The sequence below is a fragment of the Heliangelus exortis genome, chromosome 1, assembly GCF_036169615.1.
Source record: "Heliangelus exortis chromosome 1, bHelExo1.hap1, whole genome shotgun sequence".
Classification (NCBI taxonomy): Eukaryota; Metazoa; Chordata; class Aves; order Apodiformes; family Trochilidae; genus Heliangelus; species Heliangelus exortis.
In genome coordinates this window covers 87,733,401-87,754,187 of record NC_092422.1, presented here as the reverse complement: position 1 = coordinate 87,754,187, position 20,787 = coordinate 87,733,401, and the positions used below count along the sequence as shown (strand labels likewise).

General features: G+C 44.2%; 2 protein-coding genes across 10 annotated transcripts in view; both read right to left on the bottom strand.

Moving 5' to 3' along the window:
- The window catches only part of PRDM15 (PR/SET domain 15), a 37,737-nt gene extending 29,052 nt beyond the window's left edge, over positions 1-8,685 (bottom strand). For all 5 annotated transcript variants that reach the window (XM_071752612.1, XM_071752621.1, XM_071752632.1 and 2 more), the window contains exons 1-3: positions 8,618-8,685; positions 4,688-4,733; positions 1,318-1,411 (exon numbers count right to left, since the gene is read on the bottom strand). In XM_071752612.1, the coding sequence (XP_071608713.1) occupies positions 1,318-1,411; positions 4,688-4,724 (131 nt within the window). In that variant the 5' untranslated portion in view covers positions 4,725-4,733; positions 8,618-8,685. The remainder of the gene's footprint in view (positions 1-1,317; positions 1,412-4,687; positions 4,734-8,617) is intronic.
- Positions 8,686-16,098: 7,413 nt separating this feature from the next.
- C2CD2 (C2 calcium dependent domain containing 2) overlaps positions 16,099-20,787 on the bottom strand; it is a 38,170-nt gene continuing 33,481 nt past the window's right edge. For all 5 annotated transcript variants that reach the window (XM_071752678.1, XM_071752687.1, XM_071752697.1 and 2 more), the window contains exon 14: positions 16,099-16,984. In XM_071752678.1, the coding sequence (XP_071608779.1) occupies positions 16,752-16,984 (233 nt within the window). In that variant the 3' untranslated portion in view covers positions 16,099-16,751. The remainder of the gene's footprint in view (positions 16,985-20,787) is intronic.

Genomic DNA, 20,787 nt, shown 5'->3' with positions numbered 1-20,787 from the left:
ACAAACATTCACAGTCCGAACACCTGGACACTATGCTATTTCTCCACTGTACAAATAAATAAGAGCATTATATTTCTAAGAGAAAAAAAAAAAGAATAGAAAAAAGGAAAAAAGGCAAGAAATAACCATTTATGTTGCCACTGAATCCACTTAGTACAGACTAGAACCTTACTGCACTGCCCTAATTTCCATGTATAGGAAAATCACCTCCATCACCAGTTTCCATTGTTCCTATGGGTATTCTTAATTACCTTCAAGAATTAAGCACCTCTAGACTGTTAAAACAGTGGTCCCCATAACACTTGCTGCAAGGGATCATTCAGATTCCAGACAGGAAGCTGGTGCCTGACAGGAGCTGCAGGAAGCTTCCTTTTCTGTGAAGGCCAGGGAAACAGCTACAGCTCATGCACACACGCAGCCAGCGTACACTGTGGAACACCAAGATCATCCTTAGCAGAGGCAGAGGGGTCATGGCATCTATGCAACAGGCCCAGCACATTCAGTATTTGTTACAAAATGATCCTGGAATATACAGTATGGACTACACAGCCAGCATGTGTCTGCCTTACTACCCATATTTTCTGCCTCTGACTTCCCAAGAAGAAATATGGAAGCTCTTTGAACTTTCTTCCCTTTTCGGACTGCTACTGCATCTTCATAACAGCTGTTTGTTTTTGTTAGCCTTACATTTTATATCTTAGTATGAATTTTGCTGACAATGCCTGATTGCCTTTCTCTGTAAAAATCGCTACTCAGTGTATTTTTTTCTCCTAATTAGATTTAGTCTATTTGTTTCTTTTGATAAGCACAAATATTTCTGCTGTGCTCTCACAGGTTTTCTGAGAGAAGCATCACTCCTAATCATTCATGGGGACTTACCCTAGTAGCAGCTTGCTTTTGTTTCTCAGCAGAGGCACTACAGAGGTTACACCAAGCAGGACACAATTATTCAGAAAAATGAGAAATCCTCACACACTTTTCTGAAACTAATACAGTAGTAAGTCTGAGGAGAGGAGGAAGTTGCAGGTACTCAACTGAGACAGAGTCATTACCCCATCTGGCACTATCTGAATTTTTGTCAGAAACCTCAGCAAAGCAGCCAAGTCTTGATGAGCAGCAAGTAATTTTTTGGCTTCAATTCAGTAGAGCACTTAAGTGTGTGCATCAAATTTTCTATTTAATCAAGGCCATGTGCTTTCCACAGATTGGGACTTCACCTTTCAGCTCTTGGTGTGACAACCATTAAACACCAAATAGGCTTTAAAGAACTATCATGGGTGTTGAGTTTTAGTCAGAACTGACACAAATGTTCCTTACCTTGCCCTGCTCAATACAAAGGAGTCTTTGACCGTTACCACTGGGCCCAGTTCAGGACATTCTGAATCATGGTACTGCCCACAGTCCTCGCACCCTGTGAGGAAACAGCATATAGAAAGGTTGATGGAAAACACTCCTGTAAAATAGTTGCTTCCTTCTTCCAAGAGCCAAATACAAATATAGCACTGAGCAAAATATATACACATAAAAGCAGATGTTGATAGCTGGCATCTCTGTAGGTGAGATAACACGCACTATGAGCAGAAGGGAATTGTTTAAATTCTCTCTCAAAGGAAAATAATTGCCTTACATCCACAGTAAATATTCACCTTAAAGACAGCATTATTCTTCAGACAAAGCACCATTCTAGCAGCTAAAGAAAACCACATTACTACCTTCACCAGAACCCAGGCTTTTAGAAACAGATGGAGTATCATGGTCTTTTTACTGACAGGAAGCATTAGGCCAGAACCTGTAGCAGAAGCCCAGCAGCAGAACTTGCAGGGGTAGCAGCAGGGGACAAGTGCAGTGCTCAGAGCTGTGCCTGGCATGCTCACCCTCCTCACCCACAGCACAGGGACAGATACCTCCAAGATACCTTGCAGTGCCTTTCCAAACAAGTCAGCTGGCTGCATAATACACTTGGGCCACTTATTAACTCACTGTCAGCTTACCTAAAGTAACTTCTGCTTGAAGTGGCTGTATATTACCCAGAACTGGATGGTTTTAGACCAGGGTAATTTTAGGTTTTCTAAAATAAGCCAACTTAACAGGATTTCTAATGCATATACATTGCTTCACTGTGAAAAATAGCTCTCAAACTGCCCTGCCTGGCCAGCTGCTGACGCAGCTTAGGAAGAGATCATCACACAGTGATGATCCTCCAGTGTAATTTCCATCCGAGCTCCACGTTCACAATGGCAAGTCAGGTAACCCCACCAGGGATGTAGAGGGTGGTTACACCTTGTTTGGGAAGAGAACATGACAAATGCCATGTCATTCCAGGGTATGCTCCCGCTGGTGAAGCTATTCTGTGCTCCTAACTGGAAACCTCTCCTTCCCACTATTTGTCCCAGTGAACTAACAAAAAGATCTAAGACATGGAAAGGGAATCTGAACTAGAACACACAGCTCCACATTGTTTCTTTTGGCAACAAAACCAGCTTACCAGTGAAAATCCACGTGCATTCGACAAATGGCAGTACCAGCTCTCGCAATCCCCAAGCCTGTCTACTGCTCCCTGTACAGCTGTTTGTGCTGCCTTCTGGCAAATCAAACAACAAAACAAGCAGCTTTTCCCATCAGTTTATTTTTCAGATGAATGAGATTTCCTCTCCAGTTTGCTGTACAGCACCAGACAGCTGTACCAGTGGAAAGGATCAGCAGACAAACACTATCCACACAGAACCAGCATCAAAACTCAGCCTAGAGCCAAACAGCTTCCCCTGTCCTGTGCTGTTTACCACACCACCACCACCCTTAGGTGTGTCTATACTCACACTATGCTTAATATTACTGAAGTAATCTGGGCTAAATAAACTTCCAAAACCAGGGAGGGTGGAGGAGCCACAGAGGAATGTGTAAACCAGACTGCTGAAAAGAACTGGATTATCATCCACAAAGGTTTATCATAACCAACAGTGGCAGAGTAACAGCTTCTTAAACTGGCTTTGCTGTCAAGGGAAACAAAGAACTTAGTAATTCCCCTTGTTTTTTGACTGTACCTATGCACCCCTCATTTCTGCAAAGATAGCTGCTGTAGAGGTTCAACAAGGTGCAGACAGCACTGTCCAAAACCATATGCAGGAATAAGCTACACATTTCTCTCGCTCTTTAGCAAAGGGAGGAATGATCAGAGCAGAGGGAATGAGATACTAACATTGTTTAGCATGTCCCTCAAAATCTAAGGGATGCCTTACAGCAGACATTCCCCAGTGTTGTTATACTCAAGGTATGTGGCACTTTCAAGAGATTACAGCCACAGGAGAAATACAAAAATAAGTACGGGGATAAATGGTAAAATAATCCACAGGGAGTATATTTACAAACTTCTATAAAAAACATTCCCAAACTTCTACAACTATGAAATGCATACTCAATCATGTCAACTATGGGAGTGCACAATAACATTTATAACAACTCACTTTTTCAGAACAAAAGCAGACCCATATTCTGTGGGAAAAAACCTACAGAGAGCACATCAAGAAACTCAAATGACCACAGCCTCCACTGGAAGGGGAAAAATCATGTTGCGTGACACCTTCTATCTGTGCAGTCAGGGAATGGTATCACATACCCATCCTTTTTGCTGTCCACCAGGGTCTTTTTATGAAGGGGAATATAAGGTAACTTCACCTCTGGTATCTGCATCTCAATAAAGATGCCTGTTGAGTCAACAGTATCTTTGAAGGAACCCTGGTCAATCTGTGGTGAAGGGAAAAGTGCAATTTTTTTTCCTATATACTTGCCATAAGGTTAATGTGCAGCTGTGAAACCAATCAGGGGTAAAAGACTGTGGATCTACACCACCAAAGACATATGCTCTATTCTGCTCTTCCTAGATCAGATCCACAACATCTGGGCCCTCTCTGCTCACAGAAGTAGGTTAAGTGGACTCAACATCTATTAGCTTTTTTCCACTGTAACATCAAATCCTGTGCATCAAGGCTCATGAAAAAGGAAAGGCTGCAGGGAAATGCCACTGGGAAAAAAGCCTACTAGCCAAGCTCCACTGAGCAAAGGACACTGCCTGACACACTCCCTGGGCACTCCACTGCTGCAGTCTCTATTCATGCACTCTGACTCTGTGAGTCCAGGTCACAGAGCCCAGTCTGGCACACAGGGTTAGGTAGAAGGCAGATCACAAAGCTGAGCTGTGTGAAGTGCAGGCCTAGCTGCAGAGGCACAAGAAAACACAGTGAATGCCATGAGTGAGATTTAGCGCAGTTGGTGCATCTCAAACTGGGCTTATCTAGAAAGAACAAGAAGCGTGAATCCTCCTCCTGTGGACATCCAGTGCCTCAGCTCAGGCTAGAAGTCAGGGTTCCCCACAGATACCCCTGCTTGCTAAAGGTGGCTCTATAAATAAAGGGCTTAGACTACTGGTAGGCTTTCAGTCTCACTTCTACCATGAAAAAGTTGTCCTGTTAACTCACATTGAGAGGTCTCTTTGTGTGTTTGCCGACAAAACCTGAAAAATGTGTAAGGTTAAAATGAGTAATCTTCACTCTACTTCTCCATAAGCTGTTTGAGCCTCCTTTGCATGACTTCTATTTTAAATGAAGACTTAGTCTGTTTTAGTCTTGAATTTCTAATATTCTGGGTAGACAAGTCACATTATAAGCAGATAATTTTCCATTCCAGTACTTACAAACAAATATAATCTCATCATTGCCATCTTCAGCCATTCTTTAAACCTGACAAAATACAAAAGATGAAGTTAGTTCTGCGTAACTTTTACTTTCCACATTATTAAAACATCCCATTATGGAGTGAAGATTCTGACTGAGCTAGAGCATACCCAAACACGTTACTGCTCCTGCAAGAAGTATTAATTGAAGGTTAAAAAAATTAAAGTTAAAATCCCCCAGTAACTGCCCCATGATTACATGTGTTGCTGAAATTACTACCAACATGCCTAAACGTCTGTGGATTCACACACTTCCTCTCTCTGAAGCAACCTTCCTCATTCCTCCTCTTGCCAACCTCCAGTCATTCCTGTGTGTCCCTGTACCCCCTGCTATAAGCTCCTTTGGTGTTAGAGGACTAACCAAGGCCAGCAACAACCACTGCAGAACATCTGGTACAGTGCAACATTTTGTTGAACAGTGACTTAAAAGAAGGGCAATGGCTGACAAGCAGCTTCCAGCTGCACTCAGGGTCCACTCCACCTCTAGTCTTCACTAGAAGCAGCAGACAGATTCCTTAGTTAATCCACAGGCTACTACCAATGAGCAAAGGACAGTCCATTGCCATGCAGAGACACACAGGGTGGAAAGCCAGTATGTCAACTGACAGGAATGCAAAGGGACACTCGGTTGTCAGGGCTCTCGGTCATGGCAGGAGGGATCCTGCTGGTCAGGCATCTGGGCAACTGCCTAAGGAGTATTTTGGTCACAGAGCCTGGGCACCCTGACACTCTCATGGACTGTCCCAAGAACAGTCTTCCACATATCCATTGAATCTCAACACTACGATCCCTTCTCACATCTGCTTCCCCACCAAGAGGCCAACACTGCCTATCTGTGGCACAAGCCAAGTCTTCCTTGGCTACAGCTTTTGGGGACTAAAATTGTATAATAAAACACTTAAACATTTATACAAAAGCCCAATGCTGAGCACTAGCAGCAATTCAGGGAATTTCCCAAAAGTTATTTTCCTGAGCACAATGTAAAGAATTCAACAAGTATTTAGGGAAACCCAGAGTATAATGGTGCAAAACAAACCACAAGCCACAGACAGCAATTCATAGGCTGATGTGAAAAAAAAAATTGTTTTAAACCAAGATGTTTTGTGAATGCTCTGCACTATTTCAAGAGGTGCTATGTTCAGTTATTTTTAGATAGCTTGTGTCTTGACAAGACTCTAATCTTAAATATGGCTGAATTAACAAATATTCTCCCTGGTCAGTGGTTCAGATCTGCAGGGAACACAGTGCAGCAAGACCAGCAATACTGCTGTGTGACCTCATGAAAGGCATTCGTCTTCTAGGACGTCCCTGTGACGCATTCTTCACCAAGAGCAGGCTGATGACAGGCAGCATTACAGAAGCAGCAATGCCAGTCTTGTTCCAGGGGCCATCAGATGAGAACAGCAACAAAGGGCTGGAGAAATCACAGCAGCATAAACGTTCTTCAAGGTGGTGGGGACAAACTGGAAAAAATGCTTTTTCCAGCAAGTACTTTTATTTTCCACATTGCAAAATTTCTGATTCGTCAGCCATCTTTTCTGTGCTCAGCACAAGGACCTGCTTTGCTCTGAAATAAACAGGAATGGGCTCATGTTTTGTGCATGGATGTGCATGTTGCTTTTTGTGGATAAAGCAACACACCAACTGGCAGGTGCCAGTATTTGTACCTTGTTACAAATTCTTGCATGGCATTTTTTTTTTCCCTTTCCCATTTTACAGAAAGCCTAGGAATGGGAGAACTGCATCAAAGTGAACTTAACAATTCTGGTTTAACAACAGTCCTTCTCACCCACAGACTTTCAAACTCCTCACAAATCTCAACTGTATGTCCCAAGAGTTTTTTTTCAACTCAATGACATTATGATACTCGCTCCTGCTAGCAAATTGAATCACAAAGTGCCATGGTAGCTCACGTGATGGCTCTGAAGACAGACTTCAGGACTTTTAACCCTCACCTGCTGTTGCTACAGGCCATGTCTGACCCTTTTTCTTTTCAAGCATCTATATTAGGAAAATGTTCCATTGAGTGACTTATCCTACCACACCTAATTACTTTGTTCTCTTGCAGAAACAGTCAAAGCTTCTGGGAATTCCAGAGAGCAATCATTAACTAGTAAACAACCTTGTGAAAAGACACTCAATAAATTTGACTACTGGTTCAAGGTGTAATTTTGACTTCAGTAAAAAAACAGAAAACCAGAATTTTCTGCTTGTATAATTGACTTGGGCAATTTTGTACCTAAAAGTGGAGGATGCAGCTAAGCACACAAATTCCAGCTGCAACACCAGCCTCTGAACACTTCAGATTTTCATTCAAATTCTCCAGTGGGCTTCTACTAGTGTGAATAAGGAACACAAGTGGGTGTCTACTGGGAATACGTGTGCAAGCAGAATGCACTTAAAAATAGCCTTTGTTTTCTTCATGATGTTGTGTCTAATTTGTTCACACTATTGCTCAAAATAATAGGAAACTATCTGGCAGAATATCTGGTAAACCACAGCAAGGCCTTGTATTTCCAACCAATTATGACAACTCCAGCAGTGATTGTTGAGAAGGGGAACAGTTTCAGTACCAGTAGGAGAGGGCATGGATTAACAGACATGGATGCTGAGTTTATGCTTTTCCAACATCACCTGTGGGCACATCCACCCTTCCCTGAGTGAGCAAACCATCCGCACAGTTTAACAAACATGAGCAGAAAACCAGCGTATTGCAGAAAAACTGTGTGTGTGCGTGCCTGTCTCTTTAGTAACTTAAGAAGTCCACTGTTCCGTCGCCAGCCTTAGCATTACCAGAATGTTCACAGAATCACACAGGATTTTGTGCGAAGACCGGGGCTATTTCCCTTTCTCAATCCACACACCACACCTTCCTCCAGACAGCAGGCACCTGGAGAGCTGGGTCAGGACACAACCAGCCCTCACGGACCCGCCCCCCTACCCGCTTACCAAGAGCTGGCTCCTCCTCCCACCCTCTTCCATTTGGATCCCTCCCTCACACCTGGAACCAGCCCACTCCCTCCCCACCACTCCCCAAGGCGAATCCCTGCCTCACTGAGCCGCTTTTCGCTCCCGCAGCCCCTCTGCCCGGCAGGGAGACTCCGCTGCCGCCCGCACCAGCCCCGTGGGGCCGTTTCCTTCACAGCGCCCGCACTCGCCCCAGAACCAACGGCTCTACCGGCCCAGCCCCGCCCGTAGGGACATTCCCCCCCCACACTCCTCCCTTCTTCCCTCCCCGCCGCTACACAGCCCAGCGGATCGCCCCAAGCCGCCGCAGGGGGTTGCCCTGGGCCGCCTGACACACCGCCCCGGCGAGGCCGGCAGCCCGGCGGCGGTGCCGGAACCTCCCGGTACCGCGGAGTCTGTGTGTGTGTTTGTGGATTATGCGCGGTGTGAGCGTGTGCGGGGAGGGATGCGGCCTCAGCGTAGCTCCGCGGGGTCGGCCGGGCGCTGAGCGGCGGGACCACGGCGCAGCCACCAGGAGCCCAGCGGGCTGCAAGGGCCCGGACCGAGGATCCGGGACCGGCTCCGCCGGGTTTTGCCTCGGACCCGCCTCGCCCCCCTCCCTACTGCCCTCCCTCCGCGCGCGGCGGCGCGGCCGCTGTAACAAAGAACAGGCGGCATGGAGGAGGCAGCGGCGGAGGAGGAGGCGGCGGGGCCGCAGTCGCCGCCGCCGCCCCGGGAGCCCTCGCCACCGCCCTCACTTCGGCCCCGCGCACCCCGGGGAGAGGCGGGCGGCGAGAAGAGGCGCGGCGGGCCGGGCGGCGCAGGGCGGCGGTACGGGGGTCCCTGCTCGGAGGGTCCCTCGCGTGGGCTGGGGGGAGAGACAGGGGAGGGCGTGGGGGGGGGGGGGGGTTCGCGGCCGGCGGGATCGCGGGGAACCGGCGTTACCTGCCTGGGGAATGGCCAGACCCGGATCGGATCCGGACTCCGGGTTCCGATCCGCTCCGGAAACTACGCGCCACCGGAAGCCAGCCCGTCCGCCCGCAAAGCACGGCGGGAAGTGTAGTCCAGTGGAGAAGGGGCTGGCGGCGGGACTGACCCTCGACCGGCGTCTTCATCGCCCCGATTCTCCCCTTGCCAGAGCGGGGGCGGCCTGCCCGGCAGCCCTGGACCTTCCGCACAGTTTCCCCTAAGCCGGGCCCGTTGCCAGGCGGGTGCAAGACCTGTGCGGGGGTTGGGCGCTGCCTCTCGCTGACGGCGCCGGGCTGGGCTGGAAGAGGGGGGCAGCTGCCATAGAGCTGGGTTTGGAGCAAGGTTCCCGAGTGCCCGTCTCTGTAGGAACTTAAGAAGTCCGCTCTTCCGTCGTCAGTCTTAGCATTACTAGAATGTTCACAGAATCACACAGGATCAGCCGGGTTGGAAAGGACCTCCGAGATCATCAAGTCGAACTCTTGATCCACTACCACTGCAGTTACCAGACCATGGCACTGAGTGCCACATCCAGTCTCTTTTTAAATATCTCCAGGAATGGAGAATCCACCACCTCCCTGGGCAGCCCATTCCAATGCCTGATCACCCTCTCTGTAAGGAATTTTTTCCTAATATCCAACCTAAACCTCCCCTGGCAGAGCTTAAGTCCATGCCCTCTTGTCTTACTGATGGCTGCCTGGGAAAAGAGACCAACCCCCCCAGCTACCTCCTCCTTTCAGGGAGTTGTAGAGAGTGATGAGGTCTCCCCTGAGCCTCCTCTTCTCCAGGCTGAACACCCCCAGCTCCCTCAGCCCTTCCTCACAGGACTTGTGCTGGATCCCTTCACAGCCTCCTTGCTCTTCTTTGGAGCTGCTCCAGCACCTCAATCTCCTTCCTGAACTGAGGGGCCCAGAAATGGACACAGGACTCGAGGTGTGGCCTCACCAACGCTGAGTACAGGGGCAGAATCCCTTCCCTGGACCTGCTGGCCACACCAGATGTTACCAGAGCCCAGCCACAGCCACAGCTCCGATTCAGCAACAACCAGTAATGGCTGCTTTTTTTTTTACATCTAATGGGCAACTGCTGAGACCAGGCAACAAAGCACATGGACTCAATACCCTCCTCAGCTAGAAGAGTTTTGAACACCCAGTTTGGGTTACTGTGCTGCTCACCCTCTCCCAGCTGAAAGAGGTGGCATGCAGCCAAGGACAGCCCCAGAGTGGCAGAAGCCAGGGCCAAGGAGTACCTGGGCTTCATGTATTCAAGCAAGATAACCCAACTTTTAGTTCTGGTAAGAAGTGTTACCTACACTGGAGTCCCTCTAAAGCCTTTAGCAGGGCTGCCTGCCACTGTGGTGTGACTGGCCAGTCTGCACAGAGCACCACTGAAGATTCAATGATGATGGAAAAAAGGCTCCAGCTCTGTCCTCTCCAGGCTCTTTCTCAGGGCTACAGCTTTAACAGGTGGGAAATTCCAGGCCCTTTCTCACTGCTCACTTTATCCATCCCTCCACCTCTTCTGTTTCTGAAGTACCATTTCAACATTTCAAGTGTGACTGTGGGTTTTAAGTGCTTGGGTATAGTGAAACTATGTAGCATTTGAATTAATTTAATGAAGGGGAACAGTTTATTCTAAAAAGATAACTTTTACTTACTTTCCCTGTACATCTCATATTCACGTTCACAATGCTGTCTTTGGGCCCTCGCACAGGTCTCTCCAGCATCCAGTGCACAAGGATTCCTACCTTTCTGCAGAATTAACATCAGCCTGTGAACATTAATCTTACACTAGGCTTGCTGGGGTTGAGAGAGTGAAAAAAAGAAGGACCTTTCCATTAATTGATGAAGAATGATGAACTGTAAGGGAAGTATGTTTATCCTACTTGCAGTGCATTCACTTTGTCAGAGTAAGTATACACTAAGACATAATAGTTACCTGCATATTTCCTAGCTGAAGCAGTATGGATTTATAATGTGTGTAAGTCTGGACCCTGCAGCTCCAAATTTTTTTTTTTTTTTTTTTTTTTGGATCAGTGTTCCTACTAATCATAGAATCATAGAATGATTTAGATTGGAAGGGATGTCTAAAGGTCATCCAGTCCGACCCCCCTGCAGTAAGCAGGGACGTTCTCAACTAGATCAGGTTGCTTAGAGCGTTGTTGAGCCTCACCTTGAATATCTCCAGGGATATCTCAGCAACCTCCCTGGGCAACCTGTTGCATTTTTCCACTACCCTCATGGTAGAGAACTTTTTCCTAACATCCAGTCTAAATCTATTCTCTAATTTAAAACCACTGCCCCTCATCCTATCACTGTAGGGCTTTGCAAACAGGCCCTCTCCAGCCTTCTTGTAGACCCCCTTCACATACAATTGGGTATCCCCAGACCCTTCTCCAGGCAGAATAACCCCAGCTCCCTCAGCCTGTCTTTTTAGGAGGGGCGTTCCAGATTCCTGATCATTTTCATGGCCTTTCTCTGGATCCACTCCATCAGGTCCATGTCCTTCCTGTGTTGAGAGCTCCAGAGCTGGATGCAGTACTCCAGGTGAGGTCTTACCAGAGCAAAGTGGCAGAATCACCTGTGTTGATCTGCTGGCCATGCTTGTTTTGATAAACTTGTCGTTTTTGCTGTTGTGTGAATGGCACCACACAAGTTAAAAAACATCACTGAAGATTGGAGTAAGAAGGAAAAGGCTTGATGGGAGACTATTAAGAAATTTCAGCTAAGCACTTCAAGAACATAAAATAAACAGGCGTAGAAACATTGGCAGTAATTCCCAGTAACGTAACCTACAATTTCTTTGCAAAAGAAGGTAAAACACCCACTTTGGGAAAGAAAATAAAACAACTGTTGTGACTATTTTCACGTGAATACCTATTTTTGGTGGGTTTTGTTGTTGGTTCTCCCATCCCCCAGTCTAATAGGATTTTATGGCAGCACTAATTTAGAACATAACTTTCCAGTAATATGATCACAAGAGAACCTCATTCTCAGGCTGTGCTCATTAGTACTTGCTTCTTCTTTAAAGGCTCCAGACCCTAGCTCTCCTCCCCCTTTGCTCCCAAAATTACAAATGGTTTCAGAATAAAACAATGAGTTCCACAGTTCCTTCTTCCATTAGATTCCCACCGAGTCCATGTTTCAGCCAATTTCTCAAAGACAAGAAGCAGCCACCTGATATGGCCAGGGTTATCAGAAACAACCCCGCAGTGTCAGCACAGCACTGGTGGAGAACTCTGCTCCTGAATAAACAGGTAAATGGGCTGTGTTAAGCAACAGGTCAAATGAGTGAAGGAGAGCAGAAAACCATCTGTTGTGCTTGGCTGACTAGGCATGTAGAGCAGCACACTATACAGAGAGAGTTGGCTTTTATTTTATGTACAATGATAGTTATTTAAAAAATCCACAGGCTTTTTAGTGATATAATAAATCCGTACATCATAGGCTCCTTAATTGCACCAACTTTTTTGTGTGTGTGCACAAAGATTAAAAAACACCACCAGAGAAGAAGTGACTATCACAGTTGAATGCAAGAAAAAACAATTTTACCCCACCTGGAATACAAAAGCATAACACATTACTGGGAAAAACAGTTATAGTATTGGAAAGACCTCAGACCCACCTTCCCAAGCTACTTTGCCCCCATGCCAGCACCTTGCATAGCAACAGTTTGGATATCCTGAGTGAAATTATATTATTCACCCTAAACCTAAAGTAATGACCCTTGTTAGATAGTTAATCTTAAATTGCTTGTCACCAAGGCTGTGGCTTAGCAATGTACAGAATGACTTTAAAAACATGAATAAATCTACTTAGGCCCTGTGGAGGTTGAAGTATGAGGTCAGCTGTTCCCACTCACAATGGGAATGTCTTAGCCTGGAGCTACAGTGTACTTAATTATGTACTTAAGCATTTATCTGAAACTTCATCTCTACAATTGAAAAACTGCAATAAACTAAAACGAAAAAGCTACACAGCTCCCACCCTGCAAACAACTCTTGCTCTTTGTAACACCTACACCAGAGCTGAAAAAGATGTTAAAACAAGAGCAAGATTCTTATTTTGCTTTCCCACACACATTTGGTGGCTCTTTGTTTCCTTTTTCCTATAACACTTTGCGTATCAAGAACACCAAAACTTTGTAAGAAACACACAGCAGAAGGCTTCCACTTGAAAGCCAGGGAGGAGATGCAGTACTAGGAAATGCTGTAAAATTCCGTTGATTCTCAAAACTGATATCAATGCCAGGCAACAGAACACTGCAAAAAAAGCAGAACTGCAAGCCAAGTCCTCTCAAGAGCAAGACAGTAAATACAGGTCTGTTTGCCCTGGAACTCCAACCTCTCTTGCAAAGAAAGAGCAGAGGAAAACCAAAAACCTAACAAAGCTTGAGAATAAAGCCCCATTTTTATGCCTGCACAGTTTATGATCTGTCCATTAAGAAATTTTCCAAGGGTGTTTTGCTTTTTAAATTAATATGAACTTTTTTCCATGGTGACATGTCATCTCCCTTCCTGCCACCTAAAGTCCACAAGCTTCATATGTACCTAAGATTGAAGTGACTTTCATTTCTTCTTGGAGTGAATTTGATATGATAAAGAATCCACTTCTCCTGAAAATTACTTTTAAAGTGATCTCAGTCATTTTAAGAAAGTTACCTTCCTTGTATTCACACTTGAGATATTAGGTAGTTTCATTGTGTCAAACTACAAAGAGAAACTAACTTCCTGTACTACTTGCTTGGCCAAAACCACAATAAAGCCAAGGCAGATCTCTGTTAAGGATGCAGATTGTTTCCATGAAAGGAAATTAAAAGCTAAATGCCATACAGCAAAACAAGCCACAAACACAGATTAAGAAGGTTCGGTTGTGGACAGAAAAATTAAGAAAAGATAATCAAACCTTCATCTCTTAGTCCTCATGAAAGAAATAACATGCCTTATTTGCTGTACAGAACATCCAGAAGGGTAAGAAAAGGGGCAAAAAGGGAGAAACGTTTCACAGGTACTTTCCAAGCTATTGTTCTGAAGTAATTAAATCGGAAGACGGAAAACAAGAAGTTTTCAGTGTAGTATCATGCACAATTTTTTTCTATTCTTCAAATGTGGGGTTATTAAAATAACAAAGATTACAAAACCTAAAAAAGAAAATTTATTCCCTTCGGAATCCTCCACACAACTGCATAGGAAATGAGCAGCTCCCAACAGGATACACTGCAGTGTTAGTTAAGCCAGTTTACAGACCCAGTCCTCTCCAGCCAAAGCAGTAGCATAGCTCCTGCTGGCTGTCAGGATCCATCTCACAGTGACCTAAAATACAAAAAACATATATCCTCAGATCTCCTGATTTTAAATGACAAGCTAATCTTCTAGGAAGGTGGGAGCAGGAATTCAGTATTATGGGCTTTAGGGGTTGTCATGACTGGGTAACTCAGTTGTCTCTTTGTGTTTAGTACTTTAGCTTGTTTTTACAACAGGACACAAATTATTTGTAGAGGAGTAAGAAGAGGTGAGGACCACATTGGTCAGATACAGAGGTCAAACATAAAACCAAATGATGTGTATTTTCCTGAGGAGTGAAGGCAGTTACAAAATAGGATTCCCTTTTTACCCCAAATGCCTTGCTTTCCTCTTCTTAATAATTCATTCTCTCTCAATATAAGTCAGCCCAAACTTTCACACATTTTGCAGTACAAAATGTTCTTGGTTCCCACCATCAAGGCTCACATTTGGGCAGTCACCAAGACATTAATAAAAAGGAAACAAAAAACCACTGTGTATCTGTTCTTTGAACTAAGCTACACACAAACCCTACTCCTGTATTCTGCAAGTTATTCAGTATCATTTCCACCCCATTCTACAGTACATAATAAAGCTTTGTACATTAAAATCACAGTTCAGTAATCTAAACAGACTTCAAGGAGTGTTAGGTGCTTGGTTTACATTCCCAGTTCCACAGCTCTTCACTTTAGTGCAAGGAGGTGCTACACACAGAGCTCAGTCTTGCTTTGATTTCTTGGACTTGGTGATCAGTTGTGGTCTTCTCCTTCAGCAAACGAGAGCTCCTCGTAAGTCAAAAGGAAGTGAAAGGAAAAAGTGTATGTTGAGAGAATACAGTATCTTTTATCTTTTTTTTTTTTTTTTTTTTTTTTTTTTTTTTTTTTTTTTAATGTTCATATCATCAGCCACTGTTGGACAAATGAAGAAACCTAACTTCTATTGTATATTAAATTACCAACACATAAAAGTGTTCAAGCATATTCAAGCTGAACAAACCTGTATTACTGAACTGGGATTCCTAAGCATGTTGTATCTCTAGAAGACTCATTTGTAACCACTTTTCAAAATACATCATATTAAAATGCCTACAAGTATTTTCATAATAAGCAGCAGGGTTAAATGTACAACTATTTGATAGTCTGGACTGCTGTACTACGCCAGTGATTTTAAGAGGTTACACATAAACTATTTTTAAACAGCAGGCTCTGTTAAAAGATTTTGACAGTTCATTTCTTCTACTCTTTTATTTGTAAAAAAAAACCAACCCCCTCTAATTTTCTTTTTTTGTAAAAGTATTCACCAACAAATATACTGTCCATCAGAAGTTTTGAAATGTTTCTGTTCTTTAGTGACTTTCTATTTTTGAAGAGCAGTTCAAGCTGAAAGCCCAAATACCTGCCAAAGTGCTGGATGTGTTAAGGGGAGGAAAGAGCAGAGGGAAATTACTGCTGGCAAAGCAGGCACAAATCTATCATCTATTCATGTCAATAATTTTGATGGAATGGATTTTTCCTTGGCTAAAGAGAACAAGCTTGGTCCTTTGTCCTCAGAAGGAAAATAGATGGTGGAAAAGTACAGGTATGCATGAAAGATGGTACCTGTGACAAAAGTGATATTTTACTCAATAGCCAAAACAATAATTTTGCCTTTACTTTCATCATTTTTCCCTTTAATGGAAAGGAACCAGCTGCAATATTCAGTGAGGAAAAAAGTAAAAAAACTCACCCAAACTACTCACAAACCACAACAAACCACATGACAGCATTGTTAGATCTAGAAACTGAAAGACTACTAAGGCAATCATTATTAGTATTTTTTTTAAAGCTCTCTTCACAACTGTGTTTTCTAAGATCTCAGTCAGTGTTTGGCAAGTGAAACAAGCTGCCTAATAAAAAGCATATCTAGGTTTAGATATTCTCTAGCCATCACTTATTGGTCCTAGCTTTGAATTTGATATGATGGTTAATACACTTGTCTCACAAGTACCCGGGGGAAGGAATTAGGGCCCCTAAGGTAGGTTTTTGCATTAGCAATTCATCTTCACACAGGGAAGAAAAGCTTCATATAAGAATTCGTAAATGTTTTGTTTGTGAGTAGACTCAAATAAACTTTAAAAAAAGTTCTGGGTTTTTTTTTTAAAGCATAACTTATGCACAGAACATGAAACAATAGGCTAGTATAAGTATTTGCATAATTTATTGATTTATGGCTAACATCAGAGGCATCTCTCCACCTACACAGACTGAGCAGTTATTACAGCAGGCTATAGTTATTACAGTAGGCTATCTTAATCAGCATTTTAGTTCCACTTCTGAAAACTTACCCATTTCTAAATTACAATACAAACTGGATCTGGGTCCCTCTTTTCCCTTTTAGCCTGATTAGATAAACAACTCGGGACTTGCATTGCTGCTATTCCAGGCTGCAGTAAGGAAGCACAGTAGTATCTTCTCTCTTTGTGGTGGTTCAGTCATACAGAAGATATGGTGTTTCAGTTCTTAGCTCCCTGTTAATGTAAACCAGGTGCTTACATGCAGGTCTTCCCCACCTGCACCATTCCACATCCTCCCCCATCTTCTACAATAAACCACACGGACCTCCAAAAGGTGCCACGATACAATTAGTGCAGCTTGTATTTGGAGGAACAACTTCATAATCAGAGAGAAAAAGCGTTCTGTACAAACAAGCAAAAAATACAAGCTTTCTGTTTATTCCTGGACCACTGTACCAGTGAACATCATCTTATGCAAGTCATCAGCCATATTTGTATTCTCTAGTTCTGCTCTGTAAACAAATGGTCAGCTGATGGTCACGTGTCCCATCAGAGAGTGTTCAGTCTTGTATGTAGGGCTCTGCAGAAGCACCATTCAGTTTGCTCTTGCTTTTGTTTCTGGAGAGGAGCTTTCTGCTCAGAATCCGTGAAAGCGTGCCTCCCTTCTTGCGGGTCTCCTCTGACAGTGGCTGCTGCAGGTAGACGAGGTCGTTGTGCGACTGACTCATCCCTGGGTCCTTCTGATGATGGCGCCGGCGGAAAAAGAGCTTCGCGCTTTTTTTCAAAATCCCACCTGCAAATGGCAAAGGTGGAGAGGACACTTTAGGCAGGGCAGGCAGGTTTCCTCCTGGAGCTCAGCTTCAGCTGGAGCTGCAGCCTGAGTAAAAGAAGCCTCGGTCCTAACATTTCCAGTTTAAGCATCACCCTGGTAACTATTCAATCTCAGAAAGCTAGGGGGGTGTTGAATTAAAGCAAGAATATTGATGGTTTGTAACCATTTACAGGTCACAGTAGTAAGAGTTCCACCTTGGAACAAGTGATTTCAGATACTGGTAATGTTGAGCAATCGTTGTGCTTTCAGCCAGAGACACACATACATACACCACATGCCACTGAGTCCTCCTTGCCCCACTGTGATCCAGCTCTTCCCCAGCTGAACACCACTGAGAAAAATTCAGACTCTGTGGAATTATGTATTTCTCTGCTTCTCCTCATTCCATGCAAGTATCATGCAAACTGCATCATGACAGACTGTGCTAGTTCTAGGTATATGCATATACACTTGTACTGTTAGCAGAAGCGTTCAGGAGAGATGAGCTCACATACATTGCTAGAGGAGGACTAAAGAGAAAAGGAATTTTCCTTTTCCAGAAATGACGCTGTTGAAAAAGGAAGGAAAGCTACTGTGAAACATGCCTATGAGCAACCAAATATCCTCTGACTTCAGCTTCTAAAGTAATTCCACACATCTTGTAGAAGTCTCCTTCCTTAAGACTTCTAGTTTCAAATGCTCTTCTGAAAGCTATGTTAGTGGTCAAAAATACACATGCACAGCATTTGGTACGGGTTGTACACTGGGTTCTCACATGTCAAGCAGGCACATCCAATTTTTCCAAAACAATAAAAGTACAGAGTAGTTTATAAAAAGAATGAAATAGAGGAAGTAATGTTACTCTTTGCTGTTTCAGAGATCAAAGGAGATGGAAAAAAAAAATTAGCTCATGATGTACAACATGAAGGTGGCATTTCAGCTTGAGGTGAAGGACACTGCTGGTGCAGGAGAACACTACCTGGCATCCAACCTGCATGCAGTAGGCTCACACAAGGCAGGCAGCATGTATTCTGTACTAATTGAGTGGCACCACCAGAATAACAACCACAAAGCATTTGCTATTTTAAAATCCTGTTTGGAATAGCAATTCACTTCAAGCAGATTAAAAATAATATTACATCTGCTTCCAGTGGGTTTAGAAATTTGTACAAATCCCTTCTGCAATAGATTAAGTTGCTTTATTTTTTTGTACTCCTTCCCTTGATCCCATGTCAAACCTATTATGCAGCCAAGGCAATTGCAGCTGTCACCTCACCAGGGACTCGGGACTCTTGCTGCCAACACCATCCATCAGTTCTCTTCTCCCTTGGCAAACTCAGTTTTGTAGCCACTGTTCTGCCAAATTCCACCTTCCTTTTCCATGTGCACACGTGTGCCTTATGTGTAAGGCAGCTGGGCTGCAGCTGGCAGGGACACAGCTCTGAGCTACCAGCAACACTCTGCCTGGTGTTGGTACACCAGCCCCATGGTAAAACAGCACCAGTTTTGTGCAGAATTGGGTAGGGGGTTGTTGTCCAAGTGGCATGAGCCAGTTTGAATGAAGGAGGACCCAGATAACAAGCCACCAAAGGAGCCTTCTGGCAGTCAGACCAGTACGTGAGGACCATGACCTTCCTGGCAAAGCTTCCACACCCCATTACTGCATCCCTATCGAGTTTCCTGATTCTTTCTCAGTTCAGCTACTTATTCCTGTCAGCTCGTGGTCTTGATTCTGTTTTTCCTCCCATTGCAAACGAACACAAAAAGCACCACACAGACCAATCCTTTCATGTGATAGTGTGCAACAGCTAGAATTACGTATTTGTCCCCCAGGGACTTGACACAGGCCGAGTGTCATTTTGCACAGCAACAGCTGCAGAATAGGTATTTCATGGCAACTCCGCTGCACGCAGCCAGGTGCTTCTTTGCTAATAACAGAGCAGTTACAAACATTCACTTGAGTTTATTACTTTATATCTTAAGGATGAAGCACTCAGCAGCTGAAAGAATATTCTAGCATGTTTTATCTTGCTGCTGCTGAGGCTGCTCACAGGGCACAATGGGATGGAAGCAGAAGTCAGCTGAAAGCAACTGGAACTCATGGATTTGAATCTTGACTGCTCTTCCACTGCCCTCTCATTGATCCTTTTGGCAAGGCAGTACCACTTCAAGCTGTTGTCAATAGCATAAAAGAAACAGTGTTCAACCCCATGATACTGACAGTTGTTAATATGCAAAGACTGGGGGGGACTGATGAATCCTTACTGCTGTGTGGCTTTTGTTTTTGCAGTCAGCTGTTCTACCCAGCAGTCTTGGCAGCTGCAGCTGTGCCAACAGGAGTAGGACAGAAGGGTTGATCTGTAAGCAGCTATTCAGCTCTATCCATTCAGACTGATTTCCCATACTAGGAAACAGAAGCGAACCAAGAATGCTGCAAAAATTGTGCTGATGGTCTGGGACGCCTCACTGCAGCTGAAAAAACTGCAGGCAGCACTTCCCTGAGAGCAACACTGGCTTAGCACGAGCACCAGCCCCCTGACATGAAAGCTCCCTGTGTTTTCAGAAGTACTGAGGTCATGGCTATCTGGAAGCTTGCCACATCCCCACTGCCACCCAGCCTGTTTGGTACGTGCTGCCTGACAGGGGCTCCAGCTGCTGTGGAAGCATGCACCCCTGCTAAGAAGGCAGGGTAGGGCAAATCACAATCCTGGTGATGCTCGTGCTGTTTGTGTGCTTACTTCTTGAGTTCAACAGGATCCGTATGCCGACTCTGCCCCTAACACTGGGAGATAAGCAGAGAGCACGTCAGGAATGCTGCACAGACTGACTGGTCTTCATAGGCTCCTCTGCACTAGTTTCTGAAAATGCTTGTGGGACTAGGATCACTTCTGAACCTCATTTTTGTTAGTGAAGGAAGATTTCCATCCATATATACAAGGATATGAATAGGGATCGCTTCTTTCCATTCCTTCCCAACTTCCAAAACAGCTTTTATCCAAGTAGTTTTTTAAATACCTGCTGATGTCCTGCTAGCTCTGCAAGTTAGACTAGAAAAGAAATCTAGAAAACCGTAAGCAGCAGGTATAAAAATAAAATTTCTGCATATGTATATCCAGTTATGGGCTCACACACACAGTTTGCACAGGCAGATTTTGATTCTTAATGAGATACTGAAGGAAAAGGCACAATGAAGGGACATCAGGAATGTAGAGCACCCCTCCAAGCCTTCCTTGTTGTCCATTTTGTATGACCTATTGGAACAGGACAACCACCAGAAGAATGATTTTTTTCCAGCAGACTGGTCTGCTAGAGCATGGGAAGGGAATTTTGGAGGGAGGAAAGAAATGGATAAGACAATGGGTTTCAGACTATGTTTTGCTTCAGTTTCTATGAGTGTACCATTGTAAAGCTACATTTTCCTAAAATAAATAAAAAGACAAAAATAACTTACTGTATAGTTAATTAATTCTTGTTGACATAGTAATCCTCTTAAGTTTATAAAAGGGGACGGGTATGCAAGAATTTAAAAAAAGATAAAAGACAGTGTTTACTTTAAGACAGTAATATATACACAAGGCTTTTTAAAGCAGAAGGGGTTTTGTATGCTTTGTCTGAGTTTTGTTGGGACTTTTTGGTTTTGTGTTGTTTTTTTTTAAAGGGAAAGCATTTGAAAAGACAGAAACCTTTAACTATTAAAAGCTAACTGAAGACAGGGGAGTTGAAATGCTCTCCTATTTCACTCCATAAAAGCTACTCAGCTGTGACAAAGGAGAGATTCAAAGAGC